Source organism: Pangasianodon hypophthalmus, chromosome 10 (assembly GCF_027358585.1).
Source record: "Pangasianodon hypophthalmus isolate fPanHyp1 chromosome 10, fPanHyp1.pri, whole genome shotgun sequence".
NCBI classification, from domain to species: domain Eukaryota; kingdom Metazoa; phylum Chordata; class Actinopteri; order Siluriformes; family Pangasiidae; genus Pangasianodon; species Pangasianodon hypophthalmus.
In genome coordinates, this window is record NC_069719.1 from 10,863,236 (window position 1) to 10,881,591 (window position 18,356).

The 18,356-nt window shown below is 43.6% G+C and overlaps 1 protein-coding gene across 15 annotated transcripts in view; it reads left to right on the top strand.

Annotated features, from left to right (window-relative positions):
* meis2a (Meis homeobox 2a) overlaps nucleotides 1-18,356 on the top strand; it is a 70,131-nt gene that overhangs the window by 31,141 nt on the left and 20,634 nt on the right. For all 15 annotated transcript variants that reach the window (XM_034307737.2, XM_053237787.1, XM_034307736.2 and 12 more), the window contains one exon: nucleotides 17,534-17,610. In XM_034307737.2, coding sequence (XP_034163628.1) covers nucleotides 17,534-17,610 — 77 coding nt within the window. The remainder of the gene's footprint in view (nucleotides 1-17,533; nucleotides 17,611-18,356) is intronic.

An 18,356-nucleotide genomic window follows, 5' to 3' on the forward strand; every position in this document is an offset into this window, starting at 1 on the left:
ATTGTGTGTTGTGATTAGGGAGGGCATATGAGATCCTGACTGGTGTTTGGTGTGTCTTTGTGTGTGGGTTGCCTGGGTAAGCCCGGTAAGAGATGGCCAGAGGGGGCCAGGCTGGTGGGGGTGAGTGAGGGGCCAGAGACGGTCATGTTCCGTTGCCCTCTCTGATGTCAGGACATGATCGGAGACTAGAAGCTGTATTGATCTGGACCTAGAAGGTCAGGTTACATGCAACTCTGTTCCTGAGCATGCGGCTACATAAGGGCCTATGCAGGAAGCCATGCGTGTCTATGTTTGTCTGTCTGTGTGAATATGAAGACAGCGGCCTTATGCCCTGTGATCTGTATGCGTCACAAGGTCACGTGGCCATGCTGGCTGTAGCACCCCCAAAGCAGAAGCATTAACCCCAGCCCTGATTACCTAAGCAAAGCCCAAATAATGAGGTCCTGCAAATACAGCCTAATTGAAAGGCCTGTAAATCCATTACATATTGGTCAGGGATAATCAGGAGCTGTTTAATCACTTTTCCCTATTCAGGGGCAGTGAAGCTTCAACAGCCGAGCCCTGAACCTTGCCATGTGCTTATTATTCCCATCATTATCAAAATGACTTCACAGCTGTTCATGGCTACATCTCCTCTGCTGGAAATTTTCAGCAAATCAGTAAAACATCTTTCATTTGAGAATGAGTGTTGGGGACAGATAACATCACAGGCGTTATTTCTTCTTAATTCGCTCTCTACCTTCTTCAAGCTTGAAGTTGGTTGACGAGTGGGAAGAAAAATTTAGAGGCCTCCTTTGAGCCACCTACCTCTGTGTTTTTTTTTTTTTTACACACGCCTCCTGGTTAATTTACTTGGCTCACACCATGCAGAAATTTCTTGCTTTATTGAGGGATCATTAGGCGTCTTTCCTGGCGACTCAAGGAATGCCTATTGTGGGCTTCTCTTAGCTCCTGCGATTGCACTGCAAAATGAAGGCTGATTCACAGAGAGCTATACAGCCTTTTCCACCAATTTTCTTTAGAATTGTTTTAAAATAGTGAATGAGAAGAGGGAGAGAGAGAGAGACAAAAAGAAGAAAGGGAGAGAGAGAATAAAGCCTGATAGATTAAGCCTCTGAGTATTTTTTTTTTTAATTCATGGAAGTACAGCTTTCAAGACCCCATTTTCCTCTTCTTTTGGTAGCTCTCTTGCTTTTTACATGTTTTCTCCCATCTTTTTGGACCCTTTTGTGAAAACCCCTGGTTGGACTTGTACAAGCAATAATCCTTTCCTTTTAACCTACCTTTATAGTTTTTTCCTGTGAAAAAAAAAGGCCTAATTGAATTATCCTCTACTACTCACTGCAGCCCCTATACAATTCCTTACTTGGACACACACACTCATACGCATACCACACACTAGCACATCCAACTCTTTTACTTTTTACTTTAATTTGTTAAGCAAATGTATTTCCTATTTGAGGATGCGTTTGTGCTAGAGAGAATTCTTGGGGACTTTGGCCCCTGAATGGCCTATTGGGGCATTCTGGCATTCAGGCATTCATTAGAGAGGGCAGAATGAAAGGAGTAGGGTTGTATTTTCTCAAATGCTCAGGCCAGCATGGAGCTACTCTTCCATGAGCTCCAGGGGTCTCTCTACATATGTTCTCAACATCCAGCCATTGTCACCTTTTCTGAAAAGCTCAAAAGGACAGCCCCCCTGCCCGTGCGCAGAAAAACAACACAGGCCAACAGTAACAATTGTTGGCTTTTGGATTCAGTATAACAAAATTGATGGCCCTCCCCTCTCCTGCCTCCCCTGCACACTTTGACCCCACACTTTCATGGGAGAAATCTCACTGAGCTTTTGGCCATTACAATTGTCTCTGCTTAAAAGGGCCGCTTCAATTGGCACCCACCAACAGCTTCCTAAGGGATGGGAACGATGCCTGGTCCCACACCATCCTTTATGAAGAATGCAAGACCAAAATGTGGTTGTGTTTAATTTAATGCACTCTCATACAGCGTGCAGCAGTGCACAAACCAGCGTCTTTCACTAGACTGGAGCAGGTATCAGCTGGTGTAAACTGGCCTTGCACACTCAGTGGCTGTCTGTCTTTTCTCCCAGCTTTTCTGGATGTTTTCCAGTACCATTAGGAAAGGGGAAATCCCAGTGTGTTGCCATAAGCTTTCCCATAGTGCAGAAAGCTTATGTTATCAGAAAGGTAAACTTCTCAGCAGGGTAGATTCCTCTGCTAGGCTTTACATGCTAGAAAAGTGAAAGAAAGGAAGACTTGGGGAAAAAAAGAGGATAAGAAATGTCTACTAGATTTGACAAAAAGTGTGAGGGCACATTTTAGCAGACAACTACTCTGAATTCTCTCAGCCTGTTGGTGCCCCCATCCTCCCTCCTCTAGAGCAGCCCTTGTGCCCCTGCAAAGACAAGGGTCGGCCTTGCAATAAAAACAGGAAGCACTCAGATACAAAGATACCACTCCAGGCCTGGCCTGTCTTTTCACTAACGTAAACCTTCAAACACCAATGAATATAAATAGGCCCCTTTGAGCAGGCTAGGAACAAGGCTGAGTGGATTTCTACAAGGGTCTAGAGGTGGTCAGATGGTGGAACGGTAGCACGCTCTCTTTCTGAATCTCTCACTGAGATCAAGCCTCTCAGGTTCTGTGCCATTCTGCCTCCTGACCGCCCTGATTGGGAAGTGCTGCTAAGCTGCAAAGCCAGGTGTATTGCTCCCCTGGGGTCACTGAAAGAGAAGTGATAGATCCCATGACCATTTTGGAGGTCTGTGGGAGAACTGAATAGCACATTAGCACGTCTTTATATGGGCTTATGTTATAAGGTTTGTTTTCAACCTGTAACTTCCATCTTATGGTGTGAGGGTTCATAGCAGCCTCTGATCATCTACGCTGAAAGTCTATTTGAGAACGAATTATTGATTGTTTCAACATTAGTTATTAGACATAGATTATTAGAATGCATGTTACAACAGTTTGTTGGTTTGATTGCTGTTGTTAAAATGGGTTTAACAAAACATCCATAAGGACTATAATCTCACTATTACCTGATCCTGGACACACAGGGCTACAGCATTCACTGCCCCCTAAGGAACAGTAATTGCCATAGTAACCCAGTGTCACCTCCAGGTCACTCCCTTAGAGACATGATTTTAAAACTCTTTGGAAAATGAACAAATAAACAGGTTAAGCCAATAATACGTGTGTCCAGGTCTGCTAAGGATGCTCGTCCCAAATGACAGTAGCAGGCTAACCAGTTATGTTCTTTCCTTGACTTTCTAAATATTCCTAATCCAGATGTATAGTTCTATCCTTCTTCTGTTAAGCTGCCAGAGCACATCTGCTAACATTTTTAAAGATTGGGCACATGTGCAGATACACACATGTACGTACACACGCACACACACTTACATGGATGTTCTACTCCTTTCCACTTTAAAATGAGCTTATTCCACATTCCTCCTTCATCACTTTTGTTTCAGCATGTCAATGTAGCCGTGCTGTGAGGGATAATACTTTGGCCATTCATAAGACGCGATTTCATTTAGTGCCCGGTTAGTGCTTGTTTTGTGTTCGGCTAGAGGTGGGGTGAGGTGGCCATTGGGGTGCCATGGGGTCAGAGGGGTGCAGGGCTCAAGGAGGCCCACACACTAATCTGTCATGTGCTCGTTTGCTTCCAAACCCAGAAGTCAGCTCTTCAGTCACCCATGGCAACCCAGGCAACAGTTTGGTTCAGTGCCAAAGCCGTGTGTGAGTGCGCATCCATGTGGCTGTTTATGTTTGTGGCGTTCTACCAGGAAACCTAATTATGTATATGTATGTGTTTATGAGTTGCTTATGAGAGGCTTTTGTGCAGCAAAACTAATTGTCAGCAGGGGTTGCAGAGTAGCTGTGTTTTTGAAGTTGCTGAATAGGAGTAATTACCAAAGGGGCAGGTCTGGCCTGTGCTTTTGTCAGAAAGTGTGTTCTAGTGTGGACTGCTCAATAGACCCATAACGATGATGCAAGTCATCCCTGTCTGCCATCTGTTTTCTGATTCCCTCGTTCTCACATAGAGCTGTAAACCTGCGGGGCCATGACTAGGCTCACTGTTAAACACACTCTCTTTTATGTATGGAAGAGCCATGACAATCAAAACACGGGCTTCGCACATGCAGTATGAATTATGGAAAACATTTGTTTTCTAGACATGTGCTCTCTTTCTTGTTTAGCCTTAAACAAGAGAGGAGTTTAATTTCATTACAAGTGAAAAGAAAACTGAAAGTTTTAAAACATTCATATCATGTTTCTAGGCTTTCTGTGGACTCTATAAGAAAAGCCACACCAGTCTATGCATTTCATGTCAACGGCCTTAATGTTAATTCCTGGCTCTGTGCGTCTCAGTGACTGACAAAGCCTTGTTTACAGTGCACCTATCATAAGCCTCCAGCAGCTCCAAGTGTTAAAACAGCGTTAGAGCAGAGGAATCTTGAATTGTTTCTCACTGAAAGATCAAATCTGTTGACTTTGCTTTCTAATCCTGCTGTCATAGTCTCTTTAAAGGGTTGAATCATCTGTGGGACTCTAACATGCTAAAACATCCTTAAGTGTGATTAAGAGAAGAGAGTGAAACAAAATGACTAGTTCCTCATGTCTGAGACTCATTGGAATTTGTGGAATTATTAGATTTTTTTTCTTTTTTATACTTAGACATTTTTTTTCTTGCTGTAAGAGAGCAGGTTATCCCTCAGTGTAATTGCATGTGTAATTTGCAGCTGGTGGTTACTTTGCTCTCTGTAATTTCTCCACTGCTGTTGTTACTGGTCGTTATTTAATGAATGAGCAAAAATGAGAGGTTTCACTAGAGGATAGAAGCTGTTCACAGTGTGTGCAGATGATTGAGGTTGCTCAGATTCCAACCCAGTAGCTAAGCAGAGAATAAACCAATCTGTTTAAACGATGGTTCTCTCAATGCTTCACTCTCAGATGTTAGAATGTGGCAGCGCTAGTTTTTTTGACCATGCTTGGTTAGTGAAGCGTGCCACAGGGGCCGCATAGATGGGCGATTTGGCATTCAGAGGTGACTGCACCTCCCCTGACCTGAAGAGAAGCCAAACGGAGCAGAGAGCATGCAGAGCATTGCAGTCAGATTTATAAACTCCAGACCCCATTAGAGACTCCTCCTACAGCCCACGCTTCAGCAGCAGGAGGCCCCAAAAGTCCAACCCTCAGTCAACCATCCACAGCAATAACACTGGTGTGCACACTATGAGAAAGACCTGGCCCTCTACTTCTCCAAACACCACAGTGATGTAATGGGCCGTGGGGGCAAGACGAGATAAACACTCATGTGGAAAAGCTAAAACTGACTGAAGACTTCAGGGGCGCAGATGTGTATGTTCTTTACCATGCCATTTTTTTTAATGTGAATTTCCCCCTCATGGCCAAATGGGGAACATAGTGGAGTTTAAAACCTCCTTCCTTTCCCCTAGTCCCTCTCCATTCCACCAGTCAGTGCCAGAGGTGTTAGCAGGGCTGGACCCTGGCAGGTCACGGGCAGGCTGTGGCATTAATCAGCACGGTGGCTCTGGATCTGAGGAGGGTCCTGGGAGATGGCTTTATGTGCTGCAGGCCTCTATACAGCCCCTTTGATATTCAGCTCACACCAGGAGAAGGGAAATGCATGGGGAAAAAGCACAAACATGGAAGTAGCAAAAAGAAGGCAAAAAAGAAGGGAAGGGGGGAGTTGAGAAAGGGGAGTGGGATTGTAATCAAAAACAGTCTTAGTTTGTCTGTTTGGTTTGCCATGGGACCCCCAAAAACCTACTACTGCCATTTTGTGTTGTGAGTTTTCAACCCTCTTTCTTTGCTGCTGTTGTTTTGGCTTTTGCTGATTAGGGTTGAGAATGTGAAATCACAGTGTTAGGCACCATTTTGGTAGTGTTAGTCAGACAGACTGCTTAGCTAGTAGAGTTGTTAAATAAATAGAGTTTTTGAGTCATGCTGGGCAGCTATTGTCATGTTAGACACTGCACCAGTAGCACTCATGACAGCCATGGTAAGAAAAATCTACAATTGACTTTAAAAACTACGGAAGCAAAGTTTCAACATTAATGTAATATAACAGTATTTCGTATAATCTATTGGCATTTTTCAGCTTTCAGTGGATATTACAAGAATACCCTATTTCGTATAGGCTGTAATGACTGCCCTATTTAAAATCTTCCAAATAACCAAATACATTTTGATGATATAATTTGCACCAAATGGAAAAATATGTAGCCTCTCTCCTCAGTACATGTAGTCAGTATTTATACCAGTAGATTTCTTTGCGCAGCTTTGAAATTACATTTTTGATCATTTTGATACTTCATATGATACTCTGTTGTGTTTGCTAAAAAACATTCTATTTAGCATTTCTTTCATTTTAAGTTAATGGAAAAGTGAACTTGCATGTTGATGTGGATGCTTAATTAGCCAAGGCAAAAAAACTTTTCACACCTCGAGGCATTTGCGTCTCTAATGTTTCCCAACCTACAGTTTTCGAAGCTGCCGCCCAAGATGCGCCCACGCCCCCTGCATGACATGGCATTGCCCTGCCTGAATGCCTGAGAAACCATATGATGTTTCGGCTCTGGTCTTCTCAAGTACTGATATTAGCACGTGCATACAAGACCTTCCCTTGTGGAAGTATGATGGCTACACAGAGAAGCACATAGCACAGACTGCCCATTACCAAAGGAATCACATGTAGGGTACAAGAAACATGGCACCAAAAAAGAATAAATGCAAATCTAAATAGAGCAGGCTTTGGCTCCAGATGTGAATCATGTGTGAATATTGATCATTGTGTGCTAGTCCCTCTATCCCCAGGGCTTCCAAGGTTCACACACAAAAGCTTGCTCTAAAGCTCACAAACCGAGCTGCTACACTGATTTAGATAAAAAGGCCTGGCGCGATGTGGCACGCTTCTGCAGCCAGAACCACCTCCCTGCTTCTCCTCCTCTTCCTCTTCTTCTTCCAAGAAGCACAAGAAAAGGGGGGAAACCTATAATTATCCACACTTTTACGAATCCCCCTTAATGTTCATTATTTAAAACCAGCAGCAATTACAAGTTCAAAGGGGTTTAGAGGGCCAGCAACCCGCATAATCACCAGCAAATGAAGTGCAGCTTATTCGTCACAGCAGAGTGCACTGGCAGGGGTGAATCATACACATAGTGACAGCAGTGATTTCCACACAGGCACAAAATCTCTGCCACCTCAGGGCTACAGCGTGTTCTATCCCTGCCTGCAATCCTCTTAGGCATGCTGCATTGTGTCTGACGCCCCCCAAGCTACCCTCCCTACATGAAAAACATATCAAACTTCACCCTGCTTATTCCTACAATCATCTGCTTGTTGTCCTTTTGCTGGTGGTTGCCAGGCCGCCCACCAGTATCTCTAGATCTCTCCAAACGTGTCTCCCACTGCTGTTTTTCTCCCATCTCCAAGACATTCTTTTTAGTTTCACCTTCAGTGTGCCTGAACCTTACGCCTGTGGATGTTTCATTGTTTATTTAATTTGCTATGAGGTTTAATTCCACCCAGGTACATCTCTGTTACCTTTGTGGATGGGTCACAGTGGCTAATCCTGTCTTCAGGTGCCTGTTTAACACATTGAGATGAGGTCTCAGAGATCCAGCAGTTAGCTCCAGTTACAGCACACCCTGAGTGAAGGTCACTATGTACAAATCTCTGTGTAAAAGCACACCTCACCTACTCCACAACAAACCCAGGTGGTGTGCTTTTCTTTTCTCTGCCACTCTTTCTCTGTCTGTCTCTCTATCTTTTTCATATCCTGTCTCTCATATCCTCTTTCCCTCTCTTGCGCTATCTCTCCCCCATTTTCCCTTTCCCCTCTTTCTCTGCCCTCCCCCATATCCATATCTCTCTCTTTCCCTGGCTATCTATCTGTCCTTCAGCCTTGCTTCATTACTGCAGGTCACCTTTCCTTCCCTGCCCTGTCTTTGTGTCCTACTCCCACATCAGCTGAACTCTTGTTCACATTAGGGATCCTTGATAAAATCTCCATGGGGACTTGCTCCGTTTCTCCCACTGTTTCCGGCCTACTGCTCACATTGTGCTGCTCGCTCGCATGGGGCATATTTGAATCTCCCCTGAATTCAATGTGTTGTTTCCATCTCTTTCTTTGCCTCAGTGATGCGCTGAAAATGCTGGATGACTCATTTTTCACTGAGGAAACTCCTCTCAGAAGGCAAGAGTTTGCTGTTTCATTAAGTCACCCATCCAGGCAGACATGTGCATTCAACAGAGCCCATGTTTGCCCATGCAAGTGTGTGTATTAGAATGAAATCTATTGGGAGATTAATGGCCTACTGCTTCTATACCATTGATTATCTCCATGCCATTTTCCCTCTTCCTGCACAGATATTAAAAAGTAATGAAGCCTATGGAGAAAGAGGAAGGCAAGCCTTCACGCATCATTTTAAGTTATTTGGACTCAAACTGAGAGGGATCTCTTTAAGGCACAGTTTGAGTGGAATTAAGTAAATAAATGTGGGGAGTGACATTGAAGAAACGTGCTGTGAGTGGAAAAGATGTGTGTTTAAGCAAAGACAACCCCTGACACATGGAACAATCATTGCAGATGTTAACAATTCTTCCTCGTAGCATTCCTAGTGTTGAAACCTGCTTGTAATTGCCATAATAGATGTGGTAACCACTGACAGTAATGGAATTGCGGAGAACCATCTCAAGCCCCCAGAATTATAGTGATCTGCAAAGCCGCTTCAAGATGTCTGCCGTATGCCTTTAACCACAACAGCCAAATACACTCCATCCTGGCTTTCTTGGCACAGGCCCCCTCATTGGTTTGCCCAAGGGGTGACTGGACCCATTGTCCTGTACGTTCTACAGCCACACTATCTACCTCCACCCCAGGCCCCAGACTGGTCAGAAAGACTTAAAATTCCCCTCCATAGTGGCTCTGGTGTAAGGCGGCAGCAGGGTTCACTCACAAAAATGACTTCCTGAGACATTAATGTCAATCAGCAGATTGAATGGGCCTCCCAGTCCTGGCCACTGAGTCAGTCTAAAATATGAAGGTAAATTTGAAGTATGTTATTGTAAACCTGATGGGAAAAAGTTTTTCCTGTCTTGCTCAAGCTTTAGCATTGGATAATGACTTGGGTGGATTTTTTTTTCCAAAAAGAAAGCAAGCCTTCATGCCTTCACAATAGAGCTACACTATCAATTGTGCAAGCATTACTGAAGCACTTTCATACTCCATTATAGTAGTATGAACTCTGATTACTGCTGATCAAAGTCTACTGTACTTTCCCTTGCTTGATTGCATCGTGAAACATTAGTGGAAGCAAAGGCTGGGTGACGGAGTGTGAAATGTAAGTGCATTAAAAAATTCAGCAACAGCTGTCTTACACCTCACATCAGAGTGATGCAGTAGTGGAGGGCCTTGGGTTACGAGTTAGAGGTTGTGTTACATTCCTGATGAGGGAGAGGGCAGTGCTCGTGGTGGGGGTAGCTCAATAAGTTGTTGAAAAGAACACAGATGCTTGTCAACAGTTTCTGAGCCAGGGAGTCCTCAGAGTGCATTTTAGCCCTAGAGGTTAATAGTCTTCTCCTGTATTCCTAACCTGCTATAGTCCAGAAGACCTCTGCATTCTTAGGCCTAGACTTCTGAGTAGGAGAAAGCACCAAGCTTGAGATGAGGGTCTCTTGTTTGTGGCTTGGGTCAGTCCAAAAAACTCTTCGTGGATCTCTAAATCTCTCTTTATCTTCCCTTCTAAGACAGCACGTGAGCTTTGTGAGTAGTAGCTATGTTTGGATTACTTGAGCTCCCTTTGATGCCTCAGTATGAGGTATAGGTTGGGGAGGGGAAGGAAGTGGTAGACTGCAATTTCTGGGAAATTTACTTAATTTAAGACTGAAATGTGTTTATTAACTTTATTAGAGGGCATTGTGATGCAAATTAAGAATTAAAGAAGGTGGATTTTATGAAGCTTGTATGTGTGTGAGAGAGATATTATATTTCAATGTGCTTTGCGGAACATTACACAGATGAGAGTCAGACTCTCTGTCAGGTTCCTGGATTACTGCCTGATAGGCGCTAACATGCGTTGCTGATCGGGTTAGCAGGAGACGGGAACGTTTGTGGCTTCCAGGCTTTTTTCACGTTTCATTAGTTAGAAAAACTGTCGGCAAGAAAAAAAGGTCAGCCACGTTTCTGATTCAGCCCCCGCAACAGTCCCTTCCCCCTCCCCTCTCTTCCTCTAATAAGTGGTAAGCTGAGCAAGCTGATGGTCATCCTCCCATGGGGCTGTTGGGCAGTTGCCAGCTTCCTGCCTGCTTTGTCAGTGGATAAAACCAGTAACAAACGAGGAGCCTATAGCCAAGCCGACCGACCAGGTCAGGGGTCAGCAGGCCTAGGGGCAGGATTGAGCAGAAGAGTGCTACAGGCTAAAGGGGCTACTGGAATGCTCTTGAAGGAGGCTGACATGGCACTGCTTAAATCCCTCCAGTCCTCTAGCTGCCCTGTGCCTCCAAGAACCATTTAAACTCCTCTTCCATCTCAACTCTGAAACATGGAGATTGTCAAAGCCTCCAAGGCACTTAATTAGCAGCAAATACACCACCTGGATGCTCAAGAATTGCAAATTTTTTTTCTCATGTAAAGCTAACACAGAAAACAAACATTTTTGAAAGGTCCAAGTGGCATTCCTGAATGCAACATACCGCAGGTACCACTGAAGGATTGAGGTTTGGCTCAGCTCTGTCTGTCATCAAGAAGTGTTCCTGTAAATGCTAATGGAGTGGCCTTTAGCTATGTGTAGTTATTCTTTCTGCTTCTGCTGGCTCAAGTGTCTGTGCTTTCACAAGGATGAGTGTGTGTGTGTGTGTGTGAGAGTGAGTGGAGGGGTTTGGCTTCTCTGCTGAGATGTTGTTTAGTCCTCTCCCAGAGCCGGCTAAATGGACGCCATGCTTGACTTCTACACTTTTAGCATCATTAACCTACAGGAAGTGGCCCCTGCAGCTGTTTGCAGCCTGCCCCACATTCCCAGCTAATGGCTAAACGTTGGGCTTACTCTTCTGAGAGTTTTGACCTTAAACCGAGTTTGACATCACAGATTTGCTCTTGTTCTTTTGACATTATGCTCTAGCCTTAAAGGTTTTTGTTTGTCCTGCTGGTGTTACAGCGGAAATTTGCTAAGTTTAGCCATTTTAGGTTAATCTCCATAAACATATCTCTTCCTCAGAGAAAAAAGAGATCTGTTGTCTGTGTAAATACTCCTATACATTAGCTTTGTACTTTAAAAAAGAGAGAATTGCAAGTGCCACTTCAATAAGCGAGTTTTGTGGACTAAACACATGACATTTTTCTTTCTATAGATAAGCTTCTACAATAGTCTTAGATCAGACCCTTGCCCAATTCTGGTTTCAATCTCAAAGCACAGCAGCACCACAATGGGAAGTAAAGCTTGAGATCAGCTGCACACTCTTGAGACCCTCTCAGACATGGGGATGGCTGACTGAAGGACTCTGGGCTCTGTGATTAGGGTGATTAATGTTGTTTTTGTGAACCACTGAGTTATGCTATATAAGAGAATCCAGTTCTTTTCAGCATTCACAAGTGTACAATGACCCCCTTTTCTTGCGGTAGTGCACGCAATGTATATGAAAGAATGAAAGAAAAGACTTGGAGCCTTGGGGATCTTGTAACTGGGGAGATTGGGATTGTGCTGAAGCAGTAGTTGGGGGTAGTTAGATGCCTAATGGTCTAATGCCTGTGCCATGAAGAATCTAGAGTCTGTTGCTTATTGGTGCCATCCAGACCGATAAAGTCATTACAGAGTCTGGTAAAACAGAACAGGGGACATTGCTCAAGTGTGGGGGTGTTTAGTGGGGGCAGGGTATGTCTTGAGCTCTTTATAGCTACCAAATATCTACATAATCAGGAATTCAAAAACATTTTGACATTGTAGAGACAACTGGAAGAAAGGTCCATGGAGATAGCTTAACAAAATTATATTACAAGACTCTGTGTTATGTAAGAGAGAGAGAAAGTATTAGGGTTCTCAGAAAGTGAGGGATGTGAAACACTGCATATATATGAATACTTAATTTGTATTGGCAAGTCCTTAGCAGGCCCCATGTCTTCTGCTAAGGTCTACCCATTCCATTTGCTGCTTTACAATGTGTGCTCAGGCCATTAAATTGGTGTTGATGTTCATACACTAGACTGGCCCAATTTGGCTTCAAGCATGAATAGTCACATCACTTTATGACAGGCAATAGTGACAAGTGGCTGGGCTTTGCCATGCCTCCTGACCCAGCCATGGGCCTCTCCCTTTCACTTTTACACCCCTGGCCTGGGTTTGACCACAGTGTCCAACAATGGACAGCCCTCAGCCTTTATCCCATTACTGCTCCCATAAACAGTAGTAAGCCCCTACTTCAAAAGGATATGTGAATGAAGATAACAATGAAAGCCTTTGATAAGCCCATTGTCAGGGGTTTCTGAAACAGCAGCACGAGTAACCGGTTACCTCAACAAAGTGAGACACCTAGCTCTAATAAACTAGGTTAAACTCCTAGTGAGTACGATGAGTCTAGGAGAGAGCATTGAATTGGGTTGAATGGGTTGCATCCAGTGGCTGAATGGATGAGAGGCAGATTCAACCTCTCTTCCTCCTTCTTATCCCTCTCTCTCCTTCAAGGACATGCAGATCAGGTTGCTCCCCTTGAAAGGGCTGGCCGGCCATGATGGAAAGGGAAGCCACGAACTTGATCTGATGATTAAACAGCCTCATCACTATGGCTGCAGGCCATGGCGCAAGTTGGCAGCGAAAGAAACAAAGAGGGGCTTTTGTCCCCAAGTCATAAGGTCCTCCCTCATCCCTACTATTACTGCTGCACCCTGCCCTCCTCACTCACATACACACACACACAAAGAAAGAAAGTCTCTTGAGCGTGGATTAAGCAGCATAGAGGCTATAGAGTATATGAGATGCTTAGTTTGTGACCAGCTGATTTGTGCACGCTCTTAGCTTGTTAATTTTCAGGTTCTTTAGTGGAAAATCAATATCAGAGTGGAGGAAGCCCAGTTCACTTAATAACTTTGGATTTGAGGGCAGCCCCTGCTATGAACCAAAGTTAAAGACTAAACATTCTGGTAACTGTCCGCCGGGTGTTTCTTGGCACTGAGCACTCTGCGTGTGTATGTTGCCCTCAGATAGCCTTGGGAAAGAGTGTGGGAGTGATTGCTTTTTAGCCCTAATGCATGTTTGCCCTCAGCAGCCCTGTTCTAGGACATCCTCAGGGGCTGACACACCCCTCCCCATTACCCCTCCCCATCACCCCTCCCCATCATGCCATGCGATTCGCTCTTTTTGCAAGGCAACAGTTTGCTTGGCAAGCGAACTGATAGCCAAACTTGTTGGAGAACCTTGCACCTCTTCAGTGAACATAAATTAACAATGTAGAGCAAAATAGGGGGCTGGCACAGAGCCAGCATTGCAGGATAGGATTGGAGACAGTGATTGTTGAAGGGGCATAGCTATGAAGAGAGCAAAAGAAATAAAGAAAGAGAGAGACAGACAGAGGCTGTCTGCTGTCACTGTGTGGTTTCTGGTGCCCAGGCACCCCTTAGATAACAGTTTTACTTCCAAAGAAACAAGTGTAGCAGCACTGCACCATGCATGTGCCATGCTAACTGTGGCTCTGCGGTCCTTCACAAGGCAGAATCCCAGGGAAGTGTATTTGTGTGTGAAGACAGTGATGGACCATGAAACAACTTCTGGGACACACATTCTGGTTTTGGAGGGCATGTATGTGATAGCTCATACTGTTTCATGAAACTTAGGTGTGTGTGTAGGTGTGTGTGTGTGCGCCTGCGCGTTTGTGTGCGTGTTTCCAGGGGCTGGGTGTGGCAGTTCAGTTGGCAGTCTGACTCATTGAGTCTTGTTGCATTCTTGCCCGTTTTCACCCTGTTGTCAGGAAGCAGCTTACTCCCAAAGAAAATAAAACAAACACAAAAAACTAACCTCTCTTTAACTTACACCACACACCCACACACACACACCCACCTACACAAACACTGGAGACAGAACAAATTGTCAAAATGCTGTCTTTTAGTCCAAACAATGCTCTCTTTTACAGTTAATTACGTAAACAAAATGTCACACCCAAGTGTCAGCTCACACATTATTGGGATACACTTACAGCTGAACTGTAAATACAAGATTCTGCAATTTTTAGTCAAATTCAGCAAAAGGCAATTTTATGATGTAATTAGGCAACAAGCATAGTCCTGTTATCATTCATGTGTAATTTATGTTTTTTTTCAATATTAAAAATTTTCAATGAAACTATTAACAAAATAGGCCTATGCATATGCAAGGTATGTCAATATTTATCTAATTTTCAAATTTGAGTGGGCATTATTATTATTATTATTATTATTATTATTATTATTATTATTATTAATGAATAAGCTGCTGTAATATTTGCATCATAACCAAGTTATGATATTGCAGGTGCCTGCTGTTAATAAACACATTGTTTTGTAGACATGGGGGCAAATAAAGGGTGTGTAGTGTAGTATATGGGGTTGTGTGTAGAAGGGAAAACTCATGTGATTTGCAGAGCTTCATTAGCATGAAGAAAACGGCAGGATTCCTTCTCCCCCTGACCTGCAGCCTGCTCCTCTACTGATGAAGTCATCCATCAGCAGCATGGTCAGCCCACTGCTCTCAGGAGTGGTGTGTGTGTCTGTGTGTGTCTTGGGAGGATTGCACTGTATTACTGCGGGTACATGGATGTTGTTGAGGGTGATGTTGGAGGGCTGACGCTACAGCGGTCATTACTTTCGACCGCAGCACGCTGTAATTTAACCGATTGCAAGACTGCAAGCACTCACTCACACACACAAACACACAGACATACACACTATATGCACTTTGGGAAATAAAAAAAACCAACATGTACTTGCAGTGGACTGCATGATCCATGGTGTATCCCATGAGGCACTTACAGAATGAGTGTGTGAGAATGAGCATGTGTGTGTCTGTTTGTGTGTGTGATAGAGAGAGAGAGAGCGAGAGAGAGAGAGAGACCAAGTGTTGTGGGGGAAAGCAAAGCGCCAGTGCCATTAACAGGCCGCAGCATAATTAACAGAGTTGTTTCGATCGGAGGCTAGCGCTGGCCTCTGCAATAAAAAAAAAACCTGCTCATTTCTCTGCCTAATTATTTATAGACTGCACTTCTTCACATTTTGTGGTCAATCAGTTTCTCAGGATATTGGACTGGGAGTTTGTAATTCGCTCTATTGATTGGATTTGAAGCAAGCAAGGAGATTTTCAATCATTTCTCTGATCTCTCACAGCAAGTTTGCATTTCAGCCATTAAGTAAGCATGTTCTTAAGGGGCACTGAGGGCAAAGGCTAGAAAAGAAGGTGTGTATTTTTTTTTTACCTCTGTCTTTTCACAAACAATCTCCAGCCCATTATATGTGGTGCATTTTAGCCCCCCTTAATATATTTAGCACTTTGCATCACCATTCACACAGTTCGAAGGCATGAGTGTAAAGAGTGGGTGGTCAACAGTCTGTAATAAAGCAGCGATGGCCAGAGGGAGCGAGACAGTTGAGGAGGGGGAATCATAAGGGGAGGGATGGAAGATGCAAGCCTGCATTCACTGCAGCGTGCAGAACAGAGCTGATGGAGTCCCGCTGAATGAAATAAGATTTTTTTTCAGTGTCATGTCTCTGTGGTCACAGAAAATCTCCTTACTCAGGGCTTTTTTCCTCCTTTCTTTTTTTTCCACTTGGGGTTTTAATATCTCCACTCTCCTTGATGAGACATCTTTCTTGTTTGTTCAAACCATTCATTTTGTTGCAGGCAGAGAAGCATGCATTTATCACCAGGCTGTGCTGCGTCAAAGCCTGCCACGGGCCGATTGATGACCCGTGCCGGGCCCAAGCGGCCCAGGAAGCCTTAATACAATGTAAATGACTGAGGACCACATCCAATCTGCTGTTGTCCCCTCTATCTCTCTCTCTCCCTCACCCCAGCGCAGTATCATTACTGCCTCTGTGCCTTATCATGGCTCAACCCAGTTAATATGAGGAGGCTAAAACAGAGAATCCAGACAGTCAGCTCTGGTTATGCATTGTTGTTCACTGATGAAAGGGGAAAGGAAAACACACACACACACACAATCACACATGTGTCTGTGCAGGAAGGAAAAAATTTGAGCTCCTTTTGCCAAAGAGTTGTCATCACCAAGCAATCACAAAATGCATTTTTATGCAAGCGTTATCATATTTCTTTGTTAACAATTTTAGAATATTAAAAGCTGGAGTATACACAAGTAGAAAAGTGATTAAAATTATTTTGTAACCTTTTCATGATCAATCTTTGTGTTGTTTTTGTATTAATTAGAAGCATTTCTTGAATGTTTTCATAATATTAATCAAATCAGAATATGCTACAGCACCTAAGCTACAGTGCTTGTACGTAGACACTATTATACAGTATTTCTCAAAGGATAAAGATATGGCAGCAAACAATATTGTACATATCGAACACCCTCATATTACTAAATACAAAAATGTAACTCACCTCATTACACTGAATGTGTATATATGAGTGCTATGCTTGTGCAAGTGCTTGTGTTCTTGTGTTGAATAAAACAGTAAGGTATGATGTTTGTTCTGTTGTGAGCTTTGAGCCCTAATCTGGCTCTTAAAGACATCTGTCACTACAGATCTGGGTTGTTTTGTCATGCTTCACAGCACAGACAGGCGAGAGAAGGAAAAAAAAATCCAGCCCTGTCATTTCTGTTGTGTTGTATTTGGCATATTGAAGCTGACACAAATTGTGTCATTGCATCCGTGGCAGGGGAATTATATTTTCAGGTAGAACTTGCAGCAATGGGAGATCTTTCAGAGAAATGTCTTGCTTTACTGATTTGGCCAGCCTTCAGGAGCAGTGGATGAAAAGACACCAGGGATGAGAGAAATTAGCCTCATATGTTTCCCCGTTGTAGCAGTCTAGGAACAGAAGATTTATTCTGTCCTTATTCACTCAGGCCTGGGCTTCATTCAACAGGGGAATTCAGCGGAGTTCAGAGGAAGTGCCAAGTGGAATGATCAGCATGTTACAAACAATCTGTAGCTGTAAAAAGTGGAAGTGTGCGGTGTGTGGATTTGTGGTTATCTACTGGGGGTGGAGCAGCATTGCTGCCACTGACAAACTTGTTTTACTGCCCCTAACAGGCATAAGTGTATATGTGTGTGTACACATGAGCATTTGAGTAGGGTGGAGGTCATGACTAAACATGCACACCATTCTGTTAATGTAACCAAAGTAGGGCTCTGTGTTACACAATTCACTTGGCATGGACACATGTTAAACACATAAACACCAACAATGATCTGGGTCATACAACAATAAGGTACACATTCCTGTTTGAGCCATGAGTTTAAAAAAAAAACTATCTTTTTTTTTTTTTTTTTTTTCCAGCACCCGTACCCATCAGAAGAACAGAAAAAGCAGCTAGCCCAAGACACAGGCCTAACCATCTTACAAGTAAACAACTGGTAAGTCAAGTCTTGATGTTGCTATCTCTGTCACCAGCATAGCTCGGTCTTTCATTTTTGAAAGGCTTCACATGCCTCTCCCTTCCAGCCAAGGCTAGACTAATGCTCATAAACTGTGAAAAGCATTTTATTTACAGTCGTTCCCTTTTCCTCATCCTTCTCAACCTCCTGATACTCCATGGGTAGCAAGCAACCAAGCTATCAGTAAAGCATTTAGCACCAAGTCACCCCTCTCTGTTTGATATATATTTATTCACTTTGATATGTTTAAGCAAAAAAGGAAGATCTTACGCCTTCGCCTGTGCGCCCAACCGTGATCCTGCTTCCTCTATCACTTGCAGTGCCGACAACGTTGCCTGCCCCCCACCCGCCCCCCAAACCTTTTCCCATTTTACACATGCTATATGGTGGATTAAGGCTCTGGTGGCCTGGCCAGCACTGCCTTTGTACATGGCTTAGCACATAACTGGGGGTGGTGGATTAAATAAAATGATCACAGAAGCAAAGAAATGATACAGGAATTACTTATCAAAATGCTATGCCCGGTTTTATCTGTAGCTTCGTTTTGTTCAGTACATTCTGTGGGTGATGTTCAGATTAATCGAACTGACAGCTTCTTTTCACAATTCTGGGAAAGGTATTTGCACGGATTTCGGGTTTTTACACAAACTTAATTATATGGAACCCCATTTTATCAATCTAATTCCATGTACAGGGTTTTCTATTTACAAATGAGAAGTCTCTGC